We start from the raw sequence: 22,436 nt of genomic DNA on the forward strand, positions 1-22,436 counted from the left end.
TGATGTTGGCATTCTCTGTGAAGATTAATTGGCAATAATGTTGCAAAAACTATTACAAGTAAAATATGCACCATAAACCTAAAATAATTTGACTTACCTATGTTCTAAAGTAAAATATTTACAGTAATGAGATTCTAATTATCCTTTGTTATGGCAGGCCATTCTCCACACTCCTTTTTATTGATAGGAGATGTATTGTTTCAGCATTTTAGCTCAATTTATTTTCTCACATTTGCATTTCCTTATGCACAGAAAATGAGAGGCGATCATTACCTTCTTCACTTTGCATTCAATTGACATCAACAGCACATTACCTCATCCTAACTCATTTATCAACCACAGAAATTTGATGACAAAAGCTACTGTCAGTGATGAATAAAGATCATTTCAAATGGAGCAAGAAGAAACAAGATGAATTATAGGTTTCAGGACCTTTTGTTTGCTCAAGAAAAGGAAGAAAAAGGATTTTTTCCACCTAGACAAGACGGAGCTCACGAGGCTGCAACTCACATCCAGCATCTCCTCTTCAGCTGCAGCTGATGGGTCTGTGTTGCACACAGAGGTAACCCCAAATACCCATGAACATAAATGTCTGAGCCCTTTGCCTCACAAAAGAACGTTCTTAATCTTCTGGACTGAGTGCACAGAATTTATGGTTCATAAGCTCGAGCAAAACCTTTAACAGCTACCCAAGGGCTACTGCAGCCCCAGAGCAATTACTGGTGCTCCAGCCCGGGAGACACCGGCACATCCAGCAGGGCACAGACCCAGGCTCCTGGGATGGCATTTGCCAGCTTGTGAGCCCCCCCGGTGCCACAGAACACACTGTGGGCTTCCCTGGCACTGATGGTAGCAGAACATCCATCTGGCTTTGCTGAGAACTGGAACATCTGGGACCTTAAATTAAAGGGTTACCCAGAGTCAGTAAACAGGCACTTGCACTTTGGAACTATTGACTGAGCTCCGCCACCCGAACAAGCTGTCAGCAAGAGGTCTGGGCAGTGGGAAGAAGATGGCAAATATCCCCCTCGTACTCTCCATTTGTCTTCTGGGAGTTTGTTTTGGTGATGAAAATACAGGTGAGTTCATTTAAAACCGAGCAAATCCTTCACTTTTAGGTACAGGGTGTCACAGACACCGGCAAAGGGACAGTTTGTCACTTGGTAGTGGGACAGCTTGTGCAGTCTTGTAAGAGACAACAGCTCAGAGGCATTGCTGCATTTTATAGCTCCTCTTTAAAGCTCTGGTTCTTTTCCGGGGGAATGAAATAATAGCTTTAATGCTGATTTTATACAGCATGTGTCACAGGGATTAATTTTAAGAATGGATTTTTTTCTTAGATTTTTTGCAACTTTAAGCTGTCAGGGCTTGATTCAGCCATTTTAGAAGGCACACACAGAAGGGCAAAAGGGGAGAGCACTGCTGGTGGGTGACAGTCACACCTCTTCATGTGCCATCACTTTGTCCTGGAGAACAAACAAGTGCTCACATCCATAAAACACTCATTGGATTTGCCACTGCGAGGATTGTTTAAAGCCAAACCCAGCGTGATTTTAACAAAGACTGTAGGATGCAGCCAAAGCTGTAGACAAGACAGAGCAGTTGATGGATGTGGGCAATCACACATAGTAATGCAGGCTGTTGCTTGATTTATCTGTAGCAGCAACAGCTCCAGCAGAGGCTGGTTCACATCCAGTGTGAGTTCTTGTTTGCTGCAAGGCTGCCCCTTCTTCTTTCATTAAATCATTGCTGGAAACAAGTTTAAAAAAGGCTCTTTCCAAAATATTTGCTTAGCAATGAAGAGTGAGCAGAACCTCATACTGTTGCCACCACCCACCCAGGTGCACCCCCCATAAAATACAGCGGACAAGACAGGTGTGTCCTGCCAGCACCTGGCCCAGAGACCTGTCTCACTCTCTCAGATCCTGGTTCAGAGGCTGGTAAATGGTGTGTGAGTGTATTCTCAGTGTGAGGATGGTTTTCAGCCTGGTGAGTGCCACTCCTGTCACCCCACAGGGCCTGCAGCCTTCAGTCCAAATCAAGTTTTGCTTGTAAAGCAGCGTGTGGGATCAGTAAGCATTGGAGCCTAGAGGGACCTGATGGGAGGTAAAGCTGCATTCATTAAAATGAATTCTTTCCATTAAATGGGTTAATTGCAGCAGGTGCCTGGCACTCCCACCGGGAAGAGCTGCAGGAGCGTGTCTCGCTGCCTTGCTGCTCGCAGGGCCCTGTGCAGCTGCCCCCGCGCCGCCTTCCTGGGCACTCAGCACATGGAGAGGGCACAAAAACAGCGGGGCTGCTCCGTCATTCCCACCGGAGCCTCTTCTGCCCAACTTGGGGTAAAGCCAGAGGCTGCAGCCCATGCCATAAGGAGAAGGGGGCAGGTCAGGGTGGGTGACCTGGGCTTGTTCATGTCTCACATGTAAAGCACAACCCTGCAGGGGATGCGGTGTCTGGAAGAGCCTGGCTTCATCAGAAGTGCTTTACTCATCAATGTCTGCTGCCAAACTAAGGTCAGGATTTTAACACACTCCATTTTAACCAAAACCGTGCTAGCATGAGGAAGGCAGAGGGCAAGCTTGCTGCACAGCGATTAGAAGCACTGCCAAAGCTGTTAGTTCCCTTGCAGAGACACCTGTCAGTGAAGGGGCTCCTTGCACTGTAAGTGGCCTGGGTCAATCAGACCAACCTGCCTGGGGCCCAGGAGAGCTCCACTCAACTCATCTGCAGGCTCAGCAGGGCTGGGCTCTGCTCTGCATCGGGAGCAGGACTGGGCCATGAGAAGGGACGGGGGGCTGGTGCGTGTCCCTCGGTCTCCTGTCTCCCTGCCTGGCCAAGCTCATGGTGTCCCCAGCCCTCAGTGGGGCCAGTCCAACACGTGCCCGACCCCGTCCTGCACAGAGCCCCCAGATGAGGGTCCGTGTCCCGGGCGGCCACCACGGCTCCGAGAGCTGCTCTACCGTGCCATCTGGTGACAAAAAGGGACATGCTGGGCGCGCTGCGGGATGCTGGAGAGCGAGGAGAGGCTGGGGCAGCAAAGCAGGGAGAGCCCCGGGTGAATGATGTGTTCCACGGGGCGGGCTCTCCGAGAGCTGGGTCGGGAGCAAACCCTGCCGGGGGCTGCCACAGGACCGCCGCTGCTGCTGGCCCTGCCGCTGGGACGCGGGGCCCTGCCGGAGAACACCCCTGGGAGCACCCTCAGGGTGCCCCTCACCAGGCGGCCACCGCGGCAAGGCTGGTGGCCGCTGTGGCTGTGGCCACCCCACCCGGCCTGCGGGCCCTGCAGGGCCAGCAGCTCTCGGCGGTGGCCGTGCCCGGGAGCGGGGCCGCTGTTGGAGGTGGATACGAACACCCCGCTGCCAGGACGTGGCCCAGGGGCTGAGGAAGGCTCGTGTCACCCCTCCTGGCAGCAGGAGATGCTGGGGCACAGGGGCGTGGGCAAGGATGAGGGGCAGGGAGAGGAGTAAATGGCCCCTAGCTTCCAAGGGCCACAGCTGCTGCGGAGGCAAATGGCCTTTCACAGCCAGCACGGGCACACGCAGTTAGAGCAGGACAATTTCTGTGTCCAAACAAGACCTCACCAAGCAGCAGCATGAAAAAGCCTATTATTTTCCCCTCTCAAACAGCTTATTCCAGTCTGTGCATCTGTGATGGGAGATTCTCATACCATCTGCTTTAGGGTATTTTAAGCATCAAACTTCAGCACTCCCAATCACCCTCTTGCCATCAGTCATTTCTGCTTATTGACTGTTTTGACATTTGGCTCTCCAGATTTGATCCTTTGGATTGCACTTAAGTTGGGAAATAAAGAAACCTCAGGTCCACAATAACCCTCCTGAAATGTCCCTGGCCATGGGGCAACAGGGGTTGCACACCTGGAAAGGGCTCTCTGGGAGAGCAGAGCGCATCCCAGCTGCAGCACCCATGGCAGAGGCGTCTCCCCAGCCCCTGTTTCTGCCCCAATTGCAGTGTTCATCGAGAACAAAGAGGCAAGCTCGGTTCTGCAGAGGCAAAGGAGAGCCAACTCAAACAGGCTGGAAGAGGTTATTCCTGGGAACCTCGAGAGGGAGTGCATAGAAGAAAAGTGCAGCTATGAAGAAGCCCGAGAAGTGTTTGAAAACGAAGAGAAAACGGTGAGTATTGCTGCTGCAAAATGGCAGCACCTTGTTCCCTCTAGCCCACACCTGTATGGGCCCTTCAGGTGTGCACAGAAGGGGCAGAGGAGGGAACAGCAAGGAGAAAACTTACAGGGCCAAGGGCAGCATCTGGCATGGTTGGTTCTCATTTGTGCTCCATCACCTGGGCTGGGGAACTGCTTTAGAAGCTTTATCAGTCACCACTGGGATTATGGAGGTGGTGATTTCCCTGCAAGTCCTTTCCTTCATCTTTGGAGCCATCCCAGTACTACTTCCATCAGACAGCACCCAGAAATTAGAAAACAAAGAAAACTTTTTTTTTTTCCCTTTGCAGATGCAGTTTTGGCAAACATACATTGGTAAGAGCTGCTTTCTTCATGTTCTAATGTCTAATATTCCTCTCTCAGTGCATAAAGAGCTGATGTTACTGTAACAAATGTATTTCAACATCCAGAAAGTGTGTTATGACAGAGCCAGTCAGAGCCTTGCACTCCAAATCCTGCAGCCACCCAGCCTGGGCCTGTCCCATTGGTATAGAAATGGCAAGCCAACAACAACAACAAAAGTCTTAGCGCTTTATTTGTTCAAGCAGGGTTTTTTTGAATGAATTTCAATAACCTCATGGAACAAAACCAGTTCAGGCAAACTACTGGATCTCACTGAACCCAGGTCACGCTCTGGGCTTCAGCTGTGTTACAGAGTAAAATACCACAGCAATAATTAACACCCCTTCAGCAAACAGCAAATGCTCTGTTCTCAAGCAGAGATCTCCAGATAAGGCACAGCCTTGCAAAAGCACAGTGTGAATCCCTAGAAATGCCATATTAAAGTGGAGACTCAACATGATCATAGCAAACAGCTGTTTGCAATTCACACCATTGCTCCCAAACCCTTAACTTCACTGTTTTCTTTCCACATCTACTTCTTCCTTTCAGTCTCCATCTCCAACGACTCCTTGGTCCCTTAACAAAAAGATTTCAATGCCCACTACAACATCTGTAACTAATTTTAAGGACATTTCAATAAATGAACTCTTTCGTAGATTGGCAAAGTGCCCAGAACATCTCACTAAAAAGCCTGAAATAATTCCGATTACTCAGTCCAGACTATAAAATAGAAGCATTACATTTGCATTGTAGGACTGTCCTCTGAAAAAACAACTGATGAAACTCAACACTGCATTTGTTTCCCTGCCACTGTAACAAATTAGCTCATCGAAAATAAGGAATGCCATATATTCCTCTGTCATCCGAAGTGCCTGGTTTACTGTTCAGTGTGCAAGCTGCCATTCCCAACATGTGCAGCCCACAGGAGCTCACCCCTCGCACAGCACCCAAGCCCAACTGCCCTCACCAGGCAGCAGCAACAGCTGCAGCCCTCATCTTACGTGCAAACCTCGACACCATGACTCGGGTGAGCCCAAACCATTTTGTTCCCGTTTGCATTCCAGCCCATTCCTGAAAACCCCATTAACTGCCACGCTTACTGGCAGGACACAAACGCAGCAAGACCTTCCCCTGTCTCCATGCCCTGGCTCAAGCATTTCAAAGGACATCCCCTGTCATTTAACATCACTGGTTTACCCTTCCAAAGTGTTAGATCACCAGTTTTGCACTAGTGAGTATTTTCATTAAAGCTTAAGGTCCTCAGCTGGAGGCAGCCATGCAAATAAAAGCCCTGGCACATAAGGAAAAATTTAGACCAGGTAGTAGCAGTACAGGACTGAGAAAGAAAGAGCAATGATGAAGACTGTCAATCCTAACATGCAGAGAGGTCTCCAAACCACAGTGGACAGACCCAAACTTTCACAGAGCAGCCTTAGTGCTAAAACAATCCAGGTTAGGACACTTACAGCACTCTTGAAGTAGCAAACATTCTAAACTTGTCTAATTTGGCCAGGACTTGAGGTCCTGTTGAGATGTTGCATGAGGGTGACAGAAGAGGGGTTCTGCTGAAATGAGCAGAATTAGCCCACAGGGGACACATCTGGGACTGCAGTAACTGCTGCTGCTGCTGTCACCCCAGCGCTGACATTGTCTGGTGCACACTTGGCTGCCAGGATCTGACTTATTCTCCGTTATAAAGAAGGAGGCTGTGCTGTCTCTTGTTCAGCTTGCACAGAGCAAGGCTCCAGCACGTGGTGGGCACCAGCCGTGGAGGACGCTTGTGTTTGTTAACTCTCCTGTCTTCTCTCCAAGATGGAGACCAGTGCAACCCCAATCCCTGCAAAAATGGAGCCACGTGCAAGGACCAGATAAATTCCTATGTGTGCTGGTGCCCGGCTGGGTATGAAGGCAAGACCTGTGAGATAGGTATGTACCAGGGGCTCCTCCAGTGGCTGTGCTGCTCTGCTTGAAACCCCATGGGATCAAATGGGGTCAGAGTCTCACCCTGTCGGGGTCTGTTTCAGACACATTTTGCTTTGCTGTGAGGCACTGCAGGAAAGTGTAAATTCAGCCTGTTGGCACTGGGGATTGCAGAAGGATACTGCAGTGGATATCTCTGGTCTTTCCCAGCCCCCAGTGCAGCCCCAGCTCCACCTCTGCCAAGCACCTGCTCTTGTGGAGGGTTCAACGGAGACTCAGGCTCAAGGTCTTTTGTTCAGCTGTAACTGCCAGGGCAAATGTTGACACAGAGCCCTTCCTTTATGTCCCCAGCACAAGCCTTTCCGGGACTGCTCACTCAGGGACAACCTGCTCGCCTGCTGAGAGCAGGAGTTTCCCACAGACCCCCATGGAACCCCCATTCTCCCACTCCCCTTTCCCTTTCTCATGCCAGGGCAGGCAGCAGGTGCTGGGCAGGGCAGGATTATCCCAGCTTCCTCTCAGTGGCACTCTGCTTAATTAATAATTATAATTATCAGCAGAAACCTTGATTCTGAAGGCAAATAAAAGACAAATATTTTCCTGATGGGTTTAGGAGTTTATGAAAACCATACAGCTGATAATTTAAGCAAGAGGGATATTCAGCTCTTATATTTATAATATAATCAGGGGCTGTGCAACTCGCATAATGTGCTAGACTCACTGCACTAATAAAAGATTCTCTTTCTAGTTGTATTTCTGCTCTGGCAAGAGAGGAGCGTACGTTAAAAAGAGCATTTCAAAGTTGCATCGAATTTAAATAGTCTCATTGCAAATTTCTTGGGGAAGTGAGACAGGAACAAAAATAGAGCTGGAAGTGAGGCATGAAGAAGAGCTCTGTAAAAATAGTAAATGATGGCATTAAAATGGCTACAGGAAGGGAGGTGTCCTTGAGGAAGTAGGAGTGGAGTTAATCTGCTGTGAAGTTATTTGAAAACTCACTGAGAATTGCAAGGGCCTCTGCAGATTTGTGATTTCCCACCTCCAAGGTGTTCCCACCACAGAGGAGTGAGAGGTGGGGTGGGAAAAGACAGGTGCAAGTCACGGACATCTCTCTCTGCCTCAGGCTGGGACTTGTTTCATCACGCATCCTGCTGAAGTGGGTCTTCCAAGCCAGGCTGTGACGATTGATTCATAGGTCAGGAAGAACATAAGGCTTGTCCTAAAGTTTTAATTCAGAGCCCAGCAATAATCGCAGTGCGAAGCCCTGCCTGGGTGCAGGGTTTGCTCCACCCTGGTGTGTGGTGCTCTCCCCCGCTGCCATAAGCACGGCGTGGGGAAAGTAGCCCAGCAGTGGGGAAATCACGTGGCTTGTGACCAAATATTTGCAGGAGTCCTTCAGGGTCAGGCTGCCAAATTTCAGACAGCATGCCATTGTTGGAGGCAGGAGGCTGTGCCAGGGTTCTGTGGGGCTCTATGAACTCCTCAACCTGCCTGCTCAAAAAAGTGCCCGCTGCTCCCTCACTGTGAGCAGGGATGGGATTGTCCTTCTTCCCCGTCTCCTTGCAAACAATCATCTGTTTTCCATAGTCTGGATCCAACACGGGGTTACTGAGCCCAAAACCCCAAGTCTCAACAAATCTCTGACCACTTGTGTTTCAAAAGATCTCTCACAAGTTCATTTTAATTTTTTCAGACTTCACTTGTGCTATTAAAAATGGAGGCTGCAAGCACTTTTGCAGTCATGACCCCCCCCAGAAGGTTGTGTGTTCCTGTGCTGCTGGCTATAAACTTCATGAAGATGGAAAGTCCTGCAAACCTACAGGTTAACTTTCAAACTGTTTTTAAGAGATTTGGGTTAAAGTTTTCAAGGCCTTGTCCTGGATTTAGAGACATGAATTTCATAGACATGCAATATCCTGTTGGAAACCTTGTTGCATGTTTTCCTGCTTAGCAAATGTAGAGCCGGTCCCTGCACTTTCCCGAGGGCAGCTGCGGGGTCTGGCTGGAAGGATTCAATGTAAACATCCCTTTTTTAGCCTAGGTGGGTGGAGAGGGAGGGTAGTTGTCCAGGAATTTGTTCAAGGGCAAATGCTCGTTTCAGATAGCTGCTCACACAGGCTCCTCTCCTACCTGCAGCCATCTTACAGTTCTAAATATGGATCAGGAGTTTTCCGAAGGCAGAAAGTTCCTGTTCAGCCGCACCAGCACCCAGCCAGAGCTCCCGTGTTCTTCCAGTGGGAGCTACTAGTTAGTTACTGATTCTACACTGAGGATGCTCTGTACTTTTCAGAACAAAAGATTTTGCTTACTGTGAATCCTTCTGATGGTTCATTTCATGGCTGGCCATCACCCAGTGTCTTATCTGAGTTGGGTGGGTACAAGTGAAGCTTTGTGGTGGTGCTGTCCTCCCAACACTGTATCTGCAGAGACCCTCAGTGAGAACAGACTCTGGCTTAGCTGTTATACTGAGTGGGGTGGAAGGAAAATGCATTGCTTGAGGCTGCAGCTTCACAAAGGGCTAAAGAATAGCTGGTTCTTGTTATATTCCCCAGCTTTACCCTGCTCCTAGATCATTACACTGACACGTGCAGACCCAACCCACCACAACATAGCAAATTAATTGGGCATGAACATCTCAGAAGCACATCTGGCAGAGAAGACACTGAGCAGATAAATATTTTGTCATCTAAAGTCAGTTTAACATTTGATGCTATCACATTTCTAACACCTGAGTGCAGCGGGTTTGCACACCCAAGCTTGCATGCAGGTACCTGCACAGGTGAGCTCTGACAGCTACAGCAAGGTTGACCTTGACATCCTGAATGTGCTGGCTGTCAGCAGTCAGTGTAGGAAGTATCCTAGGCTGGGAATCCTGTTAAAAGAGATCATCAAGAGCTCAGGCCTGTGTTGCCCAACATGCCGTATCACTTTCACTGGACCAGAAAGGTTTTCAGTTAGCAAGAAGATCATCTTTCAGGTTGGGTGATTGCCCTTCCTGCAAAAGCACAGTTTTTATTGGCTCTGAAAACTTCCTTTCATAGGCTAACCTTGCAGGCACCACTTTCCATCACTCAACACTCATCTAAGTCCTGTTCCTAAAGTGAACTGTTTAAAAATAAAGGATGAAGTCTCAGTAGGCCACACTCACATCTGATTTTACACTAATGTTTGTTTGCTTGGTGCTTCTGAAAGCTTTTCAGATGAAAGACAATGCCTGGTGCTATTTACTATTTTGACTGCCACTACCAGCAGGAATTCGGCACACACTGTGTGGGAGAGGAATGGGAAGAGCTTGTCTGAAACGAGCCTACAGATGAGATCTTCATTAGCAGAGAAAATATACAACTCTAGGAAGAGTTTATTAATGTGTTCCTCACCTTGGTGCCAAGCAGGATTATCTGTACAATTGGCAGACATCATTTCCTGCCCTCTCCCAGCTGGCTCGCTATTGTTCTGGAGTCATTGCTGTAGCAATGCTGGCCAAGCGCCCGGCTGCCCAGCACAGGATTCCCAGGTATGCAGCACAGCATCCGGCCAAGAGCAGGCACAGCTGTCCCGGCCCGTCAGGCACGCACGCTCAACACAAGCCTTTTTCGCTTTTAAAGCTGTTCAGGTGTCGTTTCCAAAGCCCAGAAACAACCTATGCTTTTGCTACTTTTACAAATCACCCTCACTGTGGCTCCAAGGCACAGGCCCATGTGCACAGGGCACATGTGGTCAGCCCACAGCCCTGTGCTGGTCCCAGACGGTGCTGAGGTGGGGCAGAATTTGCCTCCTGCCCGGCTCCTTTGGTCACTGTCACTCGGTGTGACACAGCCAGTCACAGCTGTGGCTCTTTCTCTCCCAGTGCCCTATCCCTGCGGGAGGATCACGGCTCCTGAGGCCAAGAGGAAGCTCACCCGCTCCATGAACACCTTCGAGCACTGGAACATCACTGGTGACGACCCTGACAATGCCCATGACGAGGTGCTCGACAACACCACGGAAACCAGCACTGCTGCCACCACGAGGATCACTCCCGTGCTCAAGACGGGCACGCGGGTGGTCGGCGGGTCAGACAGCATGAAAGGAGAGGTGCCCTGGCAGGTACCAGCTGCTTCTGCAAGTCTGTAACCCCAGCAGTCGTGTTCTGAGTACAGGATCATCTTACTTTTAAATACCCAAAGCCTGTCCCTGAGGTTAGATTGGCTTCCTGAGAAGCCTAACAGGAGCACAGCTTCCTTCTGTACGCAGTTTAATGCCACAGCAACAAAACTCGCCTGGATGGGGCTCTTCTCTGGAAAAAAAAACCAGGAGGCAGTCACAGCAGCTTTACCTGGTGAGGCACAAAGGGTTGAGCTACAGCACCAGATTGCCCAGCAGTCCATGAATGTACCAAAAGTAAGCTGAAGGCTGAGGGAAGGGAGTTTTGCAAGCAGCAATGCAACTCATTTTTTGGCTCCATAAGTTTCAGCAGATCATAGAATCATCCAACAGTTTGGGTTGGAGGGGACCTTAAAGATCATCTACTTCCAACCTCCTGCTGTGACCAGGGCCACCTTCCACTGGTCCAGGTTTACACAGAGCCCTGGGTGTGCTCTCCCTGTTCCCACAGGTTTTGCTGGTGAACAGCCATGGCTTGGGCTTCTGCGGCGGGTCCATCATCAACGAGAAGTGGGTGGTGACAGCGGCGCACTGCCTGAAGCCAGGGTACACCCACAACCTCAGTGCCGTGGCAGGTGAGCACCCTGGGCAGGAGGGGAGGGGCACGGGGCAGGGCTGGCACCGGCTGGACAATGCATGGCGCAGCACACCGTGGCCGCGGTATGGGCAGCAGCAGGACGCACGCGGCTGTAGGGCCTGACACAGGCTGCTGTAGGTTAAAACATTTCATCAGTCTGGTCCCTGCAGGTGCCACCACCTCTGGTAGGAGCAGTGAGCTGGGTCTGCCTTGGTCCCAAAGCCACAGAGCTGCTGGACCGCAGTGTAAACACAGCTCAGCCTGGCCACGGGCAGGCTCCTCACCTGAGCCAGAGGCTCATCTAGGCAGCTTTAAAGCCCAGTGGAGTTCAGTTAAAATGCTGCCTCATGAGCTGGTGTGATGGATTTTTATCTCTGCTGGCCACTCAGGCCTCACTAGGGAGCTCTGCTCTTCTTGGAGCTCACACTATGTTTTCCCACCACTCTCAGAATGGATTTGCGTTGCTGGTTCAAGAGGGGCAGCAGTAGCCTGCATCTCCTTGCAAAGGGAAGATGATTACTTTTGCTCCTAAGTTCTTGCCAGTAAATAGAATTTATGTGTTAAGGCAGAGAAACTGGGCTAGCATGTGGGAAAGTATGCTTGTGCAGCAGGGTCTTGGAGAGTCAGATGGGGCTCTGTGGAGGGGCTGCACAACACGTGATGCTGCTACTCCAAAAATCAAATTTGTATCTGCTTCAGAAAGGGTGTTTCTGTCTGACTGGTACCCAGCTGTGCCAGACCCCCTGCTCAGCATCCTGCTGATAAATCAGCATGGGGCCTTGATGAGACTGGTGGTGACACCTTCCACTGCTGTGGCAGAATCAGCTTCCCCAAACCATTTGTGTCTCCCCAGTATGAATCTCACATAGGTTACACCGATAGGAACAGGAGGGGAGCAGTGATGTGGTCAGTAATTGCCTCCAGCAGCATTGAGAGGAGGCGTGGGAGATTGATGCTTTTTCTTTAAGCACTATGTTATGTATTGGTGACAAAAATGACATTTTACCTAAGTCTTGACACACTAAATTTATACCTGCACAAATGAGCTCATCAAAACCGCTCCAGCTGCATCGTGTTAATAAGGCTGAGCTCCTGAGTGGGCCTGGCTGGCTCCTGGAGGCTGAGTGCCTTGGGGCTGGGCACCACCGCCCGGTGCTGGCAGGATGAGGCCCACAGCTTGCACACAGTATTTTTTGCTGCTTCCCAGCAGTTTTGCTGGAAAGCCCAGCACAAAGCTCAGCCTTGGACCCACTGATATGCAAAAGTACAAAATACCAAGTGCAAAAACAGCCTCTCCAGAAAAGCACATTTCCACCTGATGAGAAGTTTTGTGTTTGCTGCATCTGCAGGCAGACTGCATCTCCTTTCAGGCTCTCTCCTGCACATCACACACTCCCTGCATTTAGTACACGTTATCAGCTGAGTCCCTTCACACTCCTTTCACACTGCTCTGCAGCACCACTGGGTTTCCAGGGCAGGATTTTGGCCAGACAGCAAGTCAGGAAAGCAAAACATGATTTTGCAGGGCTCCAGGACTATTGAATTTGTGTCTGCACCATGTTCCCTGCATGGCAACATCTGAGTCCTTCACATCCATTCACGTTAAATATTTGGCTTTGTATATAACATCCTAAGAAGCAAAATAAATCTGTAGCAGGGTGTGGAAGAAACATTCCCCTCCCCTACGCTTCTTTGCTTCTCCACTTTCATCCCTGAATCACATTTTCAGGTCCCCAGCAGTAGCAAGCACCTCTAACGTAAGAAAAGCCACCTGAAAGTCTCCCCCACGTTTGTCTTGCGTTTACACTGTAGAAACAGCCCGGGAGGGAGTTGACATTCCCCCTCTGCCCAACCAAAGCCCTCGCCGAGCCCGCAGGACCCGCTCACCTGTGGCCGGCTCCGCAGGAGCTGCTCAGAGGCGATGCTGCGTCCTGGGGAGCGCGGCGGAGCGAGCAGGAGCCCCGCAGCAGGGGCTGAACGCACCCCGGGCTGCGGGAAAGCGGCCGGGAAAAGCCATCCTGCTTCCCAGCCTTCAGCGCAGGCGGCGGGCGGGCGGCCCCAGGTGCTGCCCCTCCACCGACCCGAGAGCACGGAGCATTCTCCCTTCCCTCTGCCTGTTACACAAGCGGGGGGAGGTAGCAGGCTGCCGGCAGCTCAGTCACAGCCACCTGCGGCTGCCGGCAGCGACTGCGAGCAGCTGCGCCTCGGGCGGGCGGCACGGGCTCGGGGCACCTGTGAGCATCAGGGATGCCGCTGGTACCCTCCTGCGCCCCATCCTGCCCCGTGGCTCCGTGGTTTTAGAAAGCGGAGGTAAGCTTTCTTCTCACTAATAAATTATTTATTCTAAACCAAGATTTTTCATCAGCGAGTTTTGCCCCCGTAGCTGCAAGGGCAACATCCCCTTACATCTCTGTGAGGGTGCTAAATCCCCAAAACAGCCACATTGCTGCTAACTCTGGCAAAAGCATCTGCATCTTTGGCGCTTGATAGGATGATGTGTGCCCAGTGTCAAACCTGGGTTGTGCCGGGGACCTGAGATGTGAGGGAACCTGCAGCTCCCTGTGACAAGGAGCCAGCAGCCTGGCCAGGAACAGTCTCAGAGCAATCTGAGGGCTCAGCCCTTTGCAGCCACTGGGCTGGGCTGGAATCACATCGGGATGGCACCACCAGGGCATGGTCAGTGGTCCTGTTGTGGAGGGACCCAGTCCGAGTCACATTTGTCTCTGCAGGTGAACACAATGTGGAGAGCAATGACCACACAGAGCAGTGGCGTAAGGTGGTGAGACTGCTTCCCCACCCCACGTACAACGCCACCATCAACGAGTACCACAACGACATTGCCCTCCTGGAGCTGGACCAGCCCCTCACCTTCAACAGCTACGTCACCCCCATCTGCCTGGGCAGCCGCGAGTTCACCAACACTCTGCTGAAACAAGGCATCGGCACGGTCAGTGGCTGGGGCAAACAGCTCTTCCGCGGCCGCAAGGCCACCACCCTGCAGGTCCTCAGGGTGCCCTTTGTTGACCGGACCACCTGCCTCAAGAGCACCTCCACCACCATCCTGCAGAACATGTTCTGTGCAGGCTTCCCGTCCGGGGGCAGGGACACCTGCGAGGGGGACAGCGGGGGTCCCTACACCACGGAGATCGAGGGCACCTGGTTCCTCACGGGGATCACCAGCTGGGGAGAGGAATGTGCCCTGCCAGGCAAATACGGCATCTACACCAGGGTCTCAAAGTATGTGAAGTGGATAAAGCAAACCACGAGGCTCACCTAACCCAGGGGAGCACGATGCCGTGCTGGGGAGGCTGCACTGTGCTGGAGGATGGACTGGGTAGCTGAAGAGGGACCACAGCAAGCTCTGTGGTATTGAGATATCATTGCATTTTAATAAACATTTCTAAATGAAATAACTTTTGCTCTTGGAAGGCAGAAAGTTGAGAGAATGCAATGAAAATGTGGTAATAAGGAAATAAAAAGCCCTTTTAATGACTCATGGCTCCATTTCTGAATGCACTGGCACTACTGTGGTGGTGTAAGTCCCCAGATCCCGAATGCAGAGGTTGGTGGATCAGCTGGGGAATGGCTCACACATGTGCCAGGCCAGTGTGCCACCAGCATTGCCTACAGCTGGCACACAGCAGTGTGGGCAGGGGAAGCCCAGCAGGCACTGGTGCCTCAGCAGCATCCCAGTAGCAGGAGCCCATGAGGGAGGTGAACGCCCTCAGCAGGGCACCCACAGTGCTCCCAAACAGATGTTTTCACATGAATCAGGCTGAGGTAGATCATGGGCAGCAGAAAATGCTCCTCCTGCTTTGGGACAGCATAAAACTGACTGTAAAAATCACCTAAAATCTGTATAAAACTCATCTAAAGGTAGTGGCAGGCTTTAAGCTAATGATTTCTGCTGGGCCTTGTTAGGGTTGTAAAGAGAACGGCTCAGTGCTCCGTACCCGTCCTGGTCTCCCTGTTAATCAGCTGAATTAGGGACTGCAGCAATGGGCACTGCTGGCAGTGATGGAGGTGATGTGTTGCCCTCCCCAAACGAGCTCATGGATGTCCCTTGAGTGCAGACAGTCTGGGGCACCCTGAGGCAGACACATCCCCAGGAGACCCCGGCCCTGTGTCCAGGCTGGCACTGACACAGAGGCAAGGGAAGGGAGGTGGCATCCCAGGGAAAGGCAGTGCTGGGCAGGGGTCCTTTGCTTGATTCAGGTGTGTTTGAGTTCACAACTTCAAGGGAAGGGAATAATCCCAGAGGAAGGGAGGTTTATCTCTGACCAGGGCTCATTCAGCTTGTCTCTCCTTCCATGGAAACCTCCAGGGGTGCACAAGGAAATGGGGGCTTCCAGGACCTGCACTGGGCTGCCTGGCATGGGCAGGCTTCACCAGCCTGCAGGGACCCCAGCATGGCCCCAGGGGCAGAACCCACTGCCAGGGGTGTTCTCCCTGCCCCCAAGGCCACCACTGCTGATGCCCACATGGCCCCTATGGGCCCACCCGTGAGCACAGCCTGTGCTCCTCAGCCCAGAGGTGGCTCCTGGCAGTGCTGCACGGTGCTGGAAGGAAAGGGAGGCTGGGGCTGGGGCCACCCTGAGCCGTGCTGGGATGGATGAGGGGCAGGCTGGGGAGAGCCTGAGCCAGGGCAGGGTTTCAGCAGCTGCTCGTTCAGACGTCAGTATGAGCACTAAGGTGCCTCTCCCAGTTTCAGTGCCACTGCATCCAGCAAGAAACTAACTGGATCATCTGCCACTGCTTACCTTATATGCATTTTGATTTTAAGAAGGTTTTAAGTTGTTCCAAGCAAATGAAATAAAACCAACACTGTGAGGAGTTTTTTATCTAGAATTACAGCAGATGCGTCTTTGAACAGAACTGCATATTCTCAGATGGATTTATTTAACAAGTTTTTAATCTTTAAATATAGATTTAACACATTTTTTACAGGTACATATACAATATAGTTCATTTAAACTTGCAGTCAGAGAAAATTCTCTACTGTAATTTATACATATACATGAAGAGCCTAGTTCAACAGCATACTCAGGGGAACATACCATGTCGTGTGCAAAGTTTCAAATGTTAAAAACCTCAGACTGTACATTCAGATTTGCAGAACTTATCAACTTCATAAATTAATAAAAGCTTAGATTTAAAACCATGGAAGACAAAAAAGATTAAAATCATTTAATATGCAATGTGTGCTATGTTTCAGACAAATATTTACAGTTGTACCTCAAAATGTGTATTGTTACCACAAGAATTGTTACCACTATAAACAGCCCCAACAGTAGCTTAAGACACTCCTACTTTCCCACCCAATTAGTGCATTGTGATTGATTTTAAAGTGGATGAAAAAAACCTTCAGTGGCTTAAAACCTCTGCACTGTGATTGCCAGTGGCTGAAGGATACCGGGATTGTTCTAGGTCTGTGGTGTTGCTCAGTTCAGACTCAGCTGGTCACGTTTCTGAGGGTACACAAAGGTCACCCCCAATACTGGAGACCCACAGTGGAGAGATGTCACTGAGTGATGGGGAACCCCCAGCCAACCACAGCCATCGAGTAGCTCAACAGTGCCTCCACACAAAAATGGTCACAAAACAAACCCCAGTATGTTTAACTCAACTTGGGACTGTGTCTAAGGACTGGTTCACAAATAAAAGTCAGATCATAAAGGTCCCCCTTTAGTCCATGGTATAAACATTGCATTTGACTGGGACAGAGCAAATTCACTACTGCATGCACACTATTAGCCCTGCTCTCCACACACTCAGGTGCTCTTTGCACACATCTGCTTAAAAGTTCAAACCACCTGTACCTACCTATGTTCTACAAAAGCAAAACTAGACAAAGAAACACAAAATTAAATTATGAGTCTTCAACATTCTTCTTCCTTTCTCAAAAATTCAATAGATACATTATTGTTAAAGATGCTGAAAAAGTCTTATCACAAGAACATCCTTAGTGCAAACGTGGACATTTAGCTTGGATTTATGGCACGTGTTCCAAAAGTACATACATTAATGTAAACTTCAACACTTGCTAGATACAGGTTTCAGCCTTGGGACGCTTTGGGACCCTAAGTGATTGGCGACAACCCTGAGTTGTCAGTTTGACCTGATCCAAACCCCACTGAAATCAAGGAGGCTGATTGCAATGGGCTGGACTCAGACCCTAAGTGCAAAAAGAGGATCTTTAGTGTTATTGCATCCTCACATGTGAGTCAGCCAGATGATGCTCTTACAGAACATTACATTCACATAGCTGAAGCAGATATTTAAGAAAAATCCACCCCTAAAATCAATTAAGTGGGACATACAGCTTCTTGGTTTGGTTTTTTTTTCTTTTGGTTTACCAAAACTCGACTCTTGTTTGCAACTTCAACAGTTGTCAGCTAACAAGTAGGCAAAACCTACTTCAACCTGTAGAGGAAATTTCAAGCATCTAAACAAAGTGTCAGGAAACTGTAGTGTACTTCTCTGATGAAACATGATGTATGTCATGGAAAAACAGTAGGAAAAATTAATAAAATATCATACTTTCCACAGGCGAAAAAAACCAAAGAGCAGAGAATGGCTTCCTTTATGAGCATGAGAAGCTGCTTAGGACCCCAGTCCCATTCAGTGCAGATGAAGCTGTGGAGGTCTGTGAATGTGATGAATAGTACAGGACAACTCCAACTATTGTGCTATTTCTCTGTAACACTTAGTTGAAAGCTTCCAAAGAGCATCAAAAATAGGATGCTACTAGTTCACCCTTAATTCAAGGGGAACTAAACTTTCTCGTGTTACACAGGGCAGCATCTATAAAGTAATGGAGAATGATGTTAATATTAAAGCATCTTATTCCAAGAAATACATTGTTCCCTATAATCATGTAACATTTGTATAACATAAAAAAAATAAATGCACTCCTGCATTTCTCCCTAAAAGCTGAACTCCCACTGGCTTCAGTGAGAGCCTTGACTAAGGCAGGACCGCAGGGTTTGACTCATTTCCATCATCTATCACTTCATTATCACAGCAAGGCCGGCTGATACCTTCTCTAGGCTCCTTATTTTGTCAGGCTTGAAGTGGTTTTCTAGGGCGTTACTAAATAGCTGTTCAGTGAAGCTGGCTGGCATCTCAGATCATAGGAGGAGACCCTGCTTTATGTTCCAAAGGCCAAAAAGAAATCAGCATTGCCTCTAAGGGACCCTGTATAGACACAAAAGCCTGTGGCTGCAGTCATTAAAGTGTGTGAGGGGCAGTGCAAACTGCTGTGCTGCAGCTGCAAACCACAAGTGGCATTTTAACCAAACTTGGACAAAGCTTGCACATTTCAGCCAACATGCCTGCAAAAGCTCAAGCCACAGACAGTAAATACCCTGATCAGGCAGATGGGAGCCACAAAAGGGCTGCCTCGAGCTCCCCTGGCTGAGGGACAATCCCCAGTGCCCTGTCCAGCAGGGGCATGGACATGCAAGCTTGGTCCTTCGGGCACTACCAGCGGGGGGAAACCTTTGCTCGGCTTTATGGCATGAAGAGCACACACAGGGGATCCCCTTAGGGCTTGGAAAAGAGAATTTGGCAAATGGGATGTTAAAACAAACTAGGAGAGGATTTGGCATGTAGGACAGGAGCCTGTGCCCACCTTAAATCACAGCATGGATTGGGTAAGAAGAGACTTCAGAGAAAATCTGGTTCCAAGCCCTTGCTGTGGGTGCTGCAGTGCAGCTGAGAGGTGAGATGCCCTTTTCTTCAGCGACACAGACCTGCCAGTGCTGCAAAGTGTGATCTTTGGCACACTGGCCACCAAGGGACATGCAGAAATGTTTTGTCTCCTGCTCCAATGCAGAGGAGGAGTTGGAATTGTAATGCTGGAGCCCCCACCTTCCCTGAATGAGGAGATAATCTTGCATCTCTGTGTGAATTCATGGAAAAGCTGAGTCAGTTGATCAGGCAATGCCTGACCACTTGCAAGGCAGCTGAAACCAGCAACCCATGGCTGAGCCTCAACAGTAGCTACATTCTGAATATTGCTCTTTCTGAGCACAGTTCTCTCCAAATATTTTTCATTTGAGCTCTGCATGTTACCACCTGCAATACAAAACTATTCTTTCATCATGCACATAAAAAAATCCACCATGGGTTTGCACAGCAGAGAGAATAAATCTATTTGGAAGAAAGCAGCAAAGACTAATCTCAGAATTTATAGCTAGAGGCTCACCAGAAGGAAAATTCATTTTCAAAATGATCTCCAAGCCAGCCACCTTCCTCCCAGATAGCCTCATGGCTTCTATCCAGGCCAAGATTTACAAGAGGACCGTGGATTTGCAAAGCTGGAAATGGTTGGGGAGTGAAGCATTTACCAAGTGCCGCTCTGCTAACTTAAAATGGACAGCAAAAAGTTCCCAGTAACTTCATTATGATTTGTACTGGCTCAACACTGGAATAATTAGCAGGACGGGAGAGGAACAGCTTGTAGGCATGCAGGTATCAGTTGTCCTGTGGTGGGAGGTTTTGTTAGGGCCACAGTATAAATCTAAGAGGAAATGTGAAGGTAAGGGAACCATTTAATCTATTCAGCTAAAGGCTTTGCCCTGAAAAAAATCCCAACCCACAGATTTGTATGAATGTTGCTATGACTGTGACTGGACATAAAGTTTAATTAGGGGGATCCAGGGCTGAGCAGTAAGACAGGCACTGCCCCCACAGAATACCAGAACTGCCTCTCTCCCAGCACTGAGGTGACTCCAACACTCTCTAAGCTCTTGGGGACCCCACGTTAGTCAAGCTTAATGCTAACAGGCAAACCAGTATTTCAGCACAAGCAGCTCATCATCTGTGAGGGTTCTGATGCTCCCTCCTGCCCCCACTTTGCTCCACGAACTTGGCTGCCTAAGTCTCCCTCTGCTATACTGGAGCAAGAGCTCCATCTTCTGAAGAAGCAGGAAAGAGCCCGATCCAGACCATTCCCAAGGAGTCAGTGGTACAGTGTCACCTGCAGTGTGAAGCGACCAGCCCACAGAGTAAAGGGAATTGCTGAATGCAAAAGTACTGTATGAAAATCAATTTTCAGAGTGCAAGTTGCTTATGGCTTAAGGACACATCGCTGTAAACCTCTAGGAATAGCTGTACGAAATTGCAAGAAAACATCCTACATCATTTCCCCCAATATTTCCTGGAGTGCATGTAAAACTAGAATCATGCCTCGAGACTCCAGCCACGCTCAGCAACAGCAGAAGAGAACAGTTACCTTAGCAGGGAACACAGAGCCTCAGTGCTCTCAGACCCCAGGACATGACTGGAGAACCTGGGATTCACAGGAGGCATTTTCTGTGGTTTCACCTCATGAAATTCTCCTTAGTTTGTACTCAGCAACTTTGTAAACCAGTCTGGAGCTGACAGTCTCTAGGTTTTTGGGGATATGACCACTGACAATGCAAACCAGGGTTCAAAGTTTGCCAGCACCCTTTTTTTGAGATGCAGTCACAGCTGGAAAACCCTTCTGCATAGGACCTGGTGAGATGGGGTAGCTACACATGGAGAGATGATCAAGGGAGCCATAACTGCACCTTGAAAACAGGGCGCCAGTAAACTCTGAACATTGGTTAGCAAACTACCCCTTACATAAAATCAGAAAACCTTCAACCTGTGAAATTTGACTGCCCTGCAACAAAGGGGATAAAAAATACCCTCCTGTATAGGACAGATGTCACTGAAATATACTGAAAAACCAGCAAGAGCTGACTGGAATTTTAAGCCTTTCAGATGGCTTCCTTCACGTTCATCAGAATAATAGATTCTGACAGAAAGAAGTATTTAAAGAGAAATCTCCTTGCAAAATTTGCTTCATATAGTCATAACTAGTTTTTTGGGTTTTTTTAATGGACTAAGTCTATGTGGGTTTCCTGAGCTGTTCCATCTCAAACCCTGGTCTCCCATTTCCAGTGGATAGCATGGTGATGAGGCAACACATGGAGGTGATGCTGTGTACATGGCAAGGGCAACAGGCTGCTCTTAAGGCATTTTCTTGTGTCATCTCTTATGCTTCCCTATCTATTTCTATGTACATTTACAGCTAGAAAATGAGAAATATGGGTTTGGAGACTCGAAGCCTTTGGCCGAAACCTGGTAACCTGTTTATTATAAACTTTATCTAAGGATGGATTAACCAGCAGGCAGCAGTGAGGGCAGGAGTGAGGCAGCAGGGAGGAAGTATTGCCTTTAGAGTGCTGGGGTCAGGCCACGATGTCTTTTGCAGCAGGAGGAGATTTTGCTTAGGTACCTCCTGTTCACACGGGGTTTGAGCTACTGCAGTGAGGAGGCAAAACAGTCACGGGAATCCCTGGTCAGACTCCGTCTCTTCTCCCCGATCTTCTACCCAGTGCTCTTGCAAAGAAATCTATGTTTTTAAATGCCTGGTTTTAATTTACTAGTGCCTAAAGTCTCAGAAATGTCTTAATGTGTTAAACAAACAAACAAACAAAAGCTTAATTTACTACTTTTGCAGGCTTTTTGGAATAGCTGCTTGCTTTTCTATTTTTCCGGCAGAGGCATATGCAGCCAGATTTAGTACATCAAGTGTAAAGCAAATGGCTTAAAAGACCTGATTTGAGATATGAAATATTTCTGCTAGGCGTGCTATCAAATACCTGCAACTTTGGCATTCCGAAATCTGCAGTCACCGACTACAATCTGCAGACTGTGGACAGGAATCCAGCCTTCTTTTCTTCTGTTTAGGTTTTTCACCAACCTTTGAATGACAACAGCATTAGTAACAGAAGCCAACCAACACCCAGGAGCCCTTTGGTGAGGGCACACTCTACACAGCTGGTGGTTGGTGCAAGCAACAGTTTGTTCAAACCAGGGCAGCATTTTAACAGGACCTGAGCATGCACTTAAAGTACTCCTCCCACCTAAATTTAGGAACCTAATTAAAAAGCCTGCACCTCTCTAGACAATGGAGAGGAACAGGACTCCCTCTCAAGTCATCCTGCCCAAGACCTCCAGAGATGCCAGCAGAGGAAAACTGGCTTCTGATGGAGCCAAGGGCAATTATTTTCCTGACTCCTCTACTGTTTAGACTGGTAGGATGATTTTAGTCAGGATACTGTAAGTAAATTCAAGCCAAGATTTAGGCAGCTGGAAATACTCATGCTCATAAGTGACAACCCCGTGTCTCACTCATGCAGTGAAACTGGTGCTAACAATAAAGCTTGGAGTGAGAAATCTTTGACTGGCATGGGCTGAAGCCCCCAGGGAGAGGTGAACTTTCAGCAAACCTGAGGT

General features: G+C 49.1%; 2 protein-coding genes across 6 annotated transcripts in view; one reads left to right on the forward strand and one right to left on the reverse strand.

The window, feature by feature from the left end:
- The first annotated feature begins 954 nt into the window (after positions 1–954).
- Positions 955–14,654, forward strand: F9 (coagulation factor IX). Its single transcript, XM_069014993.1, has 8 exons — positions 955–1,079; positions 3,970–4,133; positions 4,471–4,495; positions 6,335–6,448; positions 8,136–8,264; positions 10,290–10,528; positions 11,037–11,160; positions 13,892–14,654. Exons 1-8 carry the CDS (start codon positions 1,013–1,015, stop codon positions 14,437–14,439), a joined length of 1,410 nt encoding a protein of 469 aa, XP_068871094.1. The 5' UTR covers positions 955–1,012; the 3' UTR covers positions 14,440–14,654.
- A 1,462-nt stretch (positions 14,655–16,116) lies between these two features.
- MCF2 (MCF.2 cell line derived transforming sequence) overlaps positions 16,117–22,436 on the reverse strand; it is a 43,916-nt gene continuing 37,596 nt past the window's right edge. For 2 of the 5 annotated variants that reach the window (XM_069014998.1, XM_069014997.1), the window contains exons 29-30: positions 21,800–21,900; positions 16,117–17,966 (exon numbers count right to left, since the gene is read on the reverse strand). In XM_069014998.1, coding sequence (XP_068871099.1) covers positions 17,926–17,966; positions 21,800–21,900 — 142 coding nt within the window. In that variant the 3' untranslated portion in view covers positions 16,117–17,925. Of the gene's footprint in view, positions 21,550–21,799; positions 21,901–22,436 lie in introns of those variants that run through there. The other 3 variants (XM_069014996.1, XM_069014995.1, XM_069014999.1) reach the window with 2 other exon arrangements.

Source organism: Aphelocoma coerulescens, chromosome 4A (assembly GCF_041296385.1).
Source record: "Aphelocoma coerulescens isolate FSJ_1873_10779 chromosome 4A, UR_Acoe_1.0, whole genome shotgun sequence".
In the NCBI taxonomy this organism is placed as follows: domain Eukaryota; kingdom Metazoa; phylum Chordata; class Aves; order Passeriformes; family Corvidae; genus Aphelocoma; species Aphelocoma coerulescens.

Excerpts from the sequence above, each read along its gene's own strand:
- F9 (XM_069014993.1), top strand. The coding sequence starts at position 1,013 with ATGGCAAATATCCCCCTCGTACTCTCCATTTGTCTTCTGGGAGTTTGT. Across the intron at positions 8,265-10,289 it reads AAAGTCCTGCAAACCTACAG|TGCCCTATCCCTGCGGGAGG; the intron begins GTTAACTTTCAA and ends TTTCTCTCCCAG. Across the intron at positions 11,161-13,891 it reads CAACCTCAGTGCCGTGGCAG|GTGAACACAATGTGGAGAGC; the intron begins GTGAGCACCCTG and ends TTGTCTCTGCAG.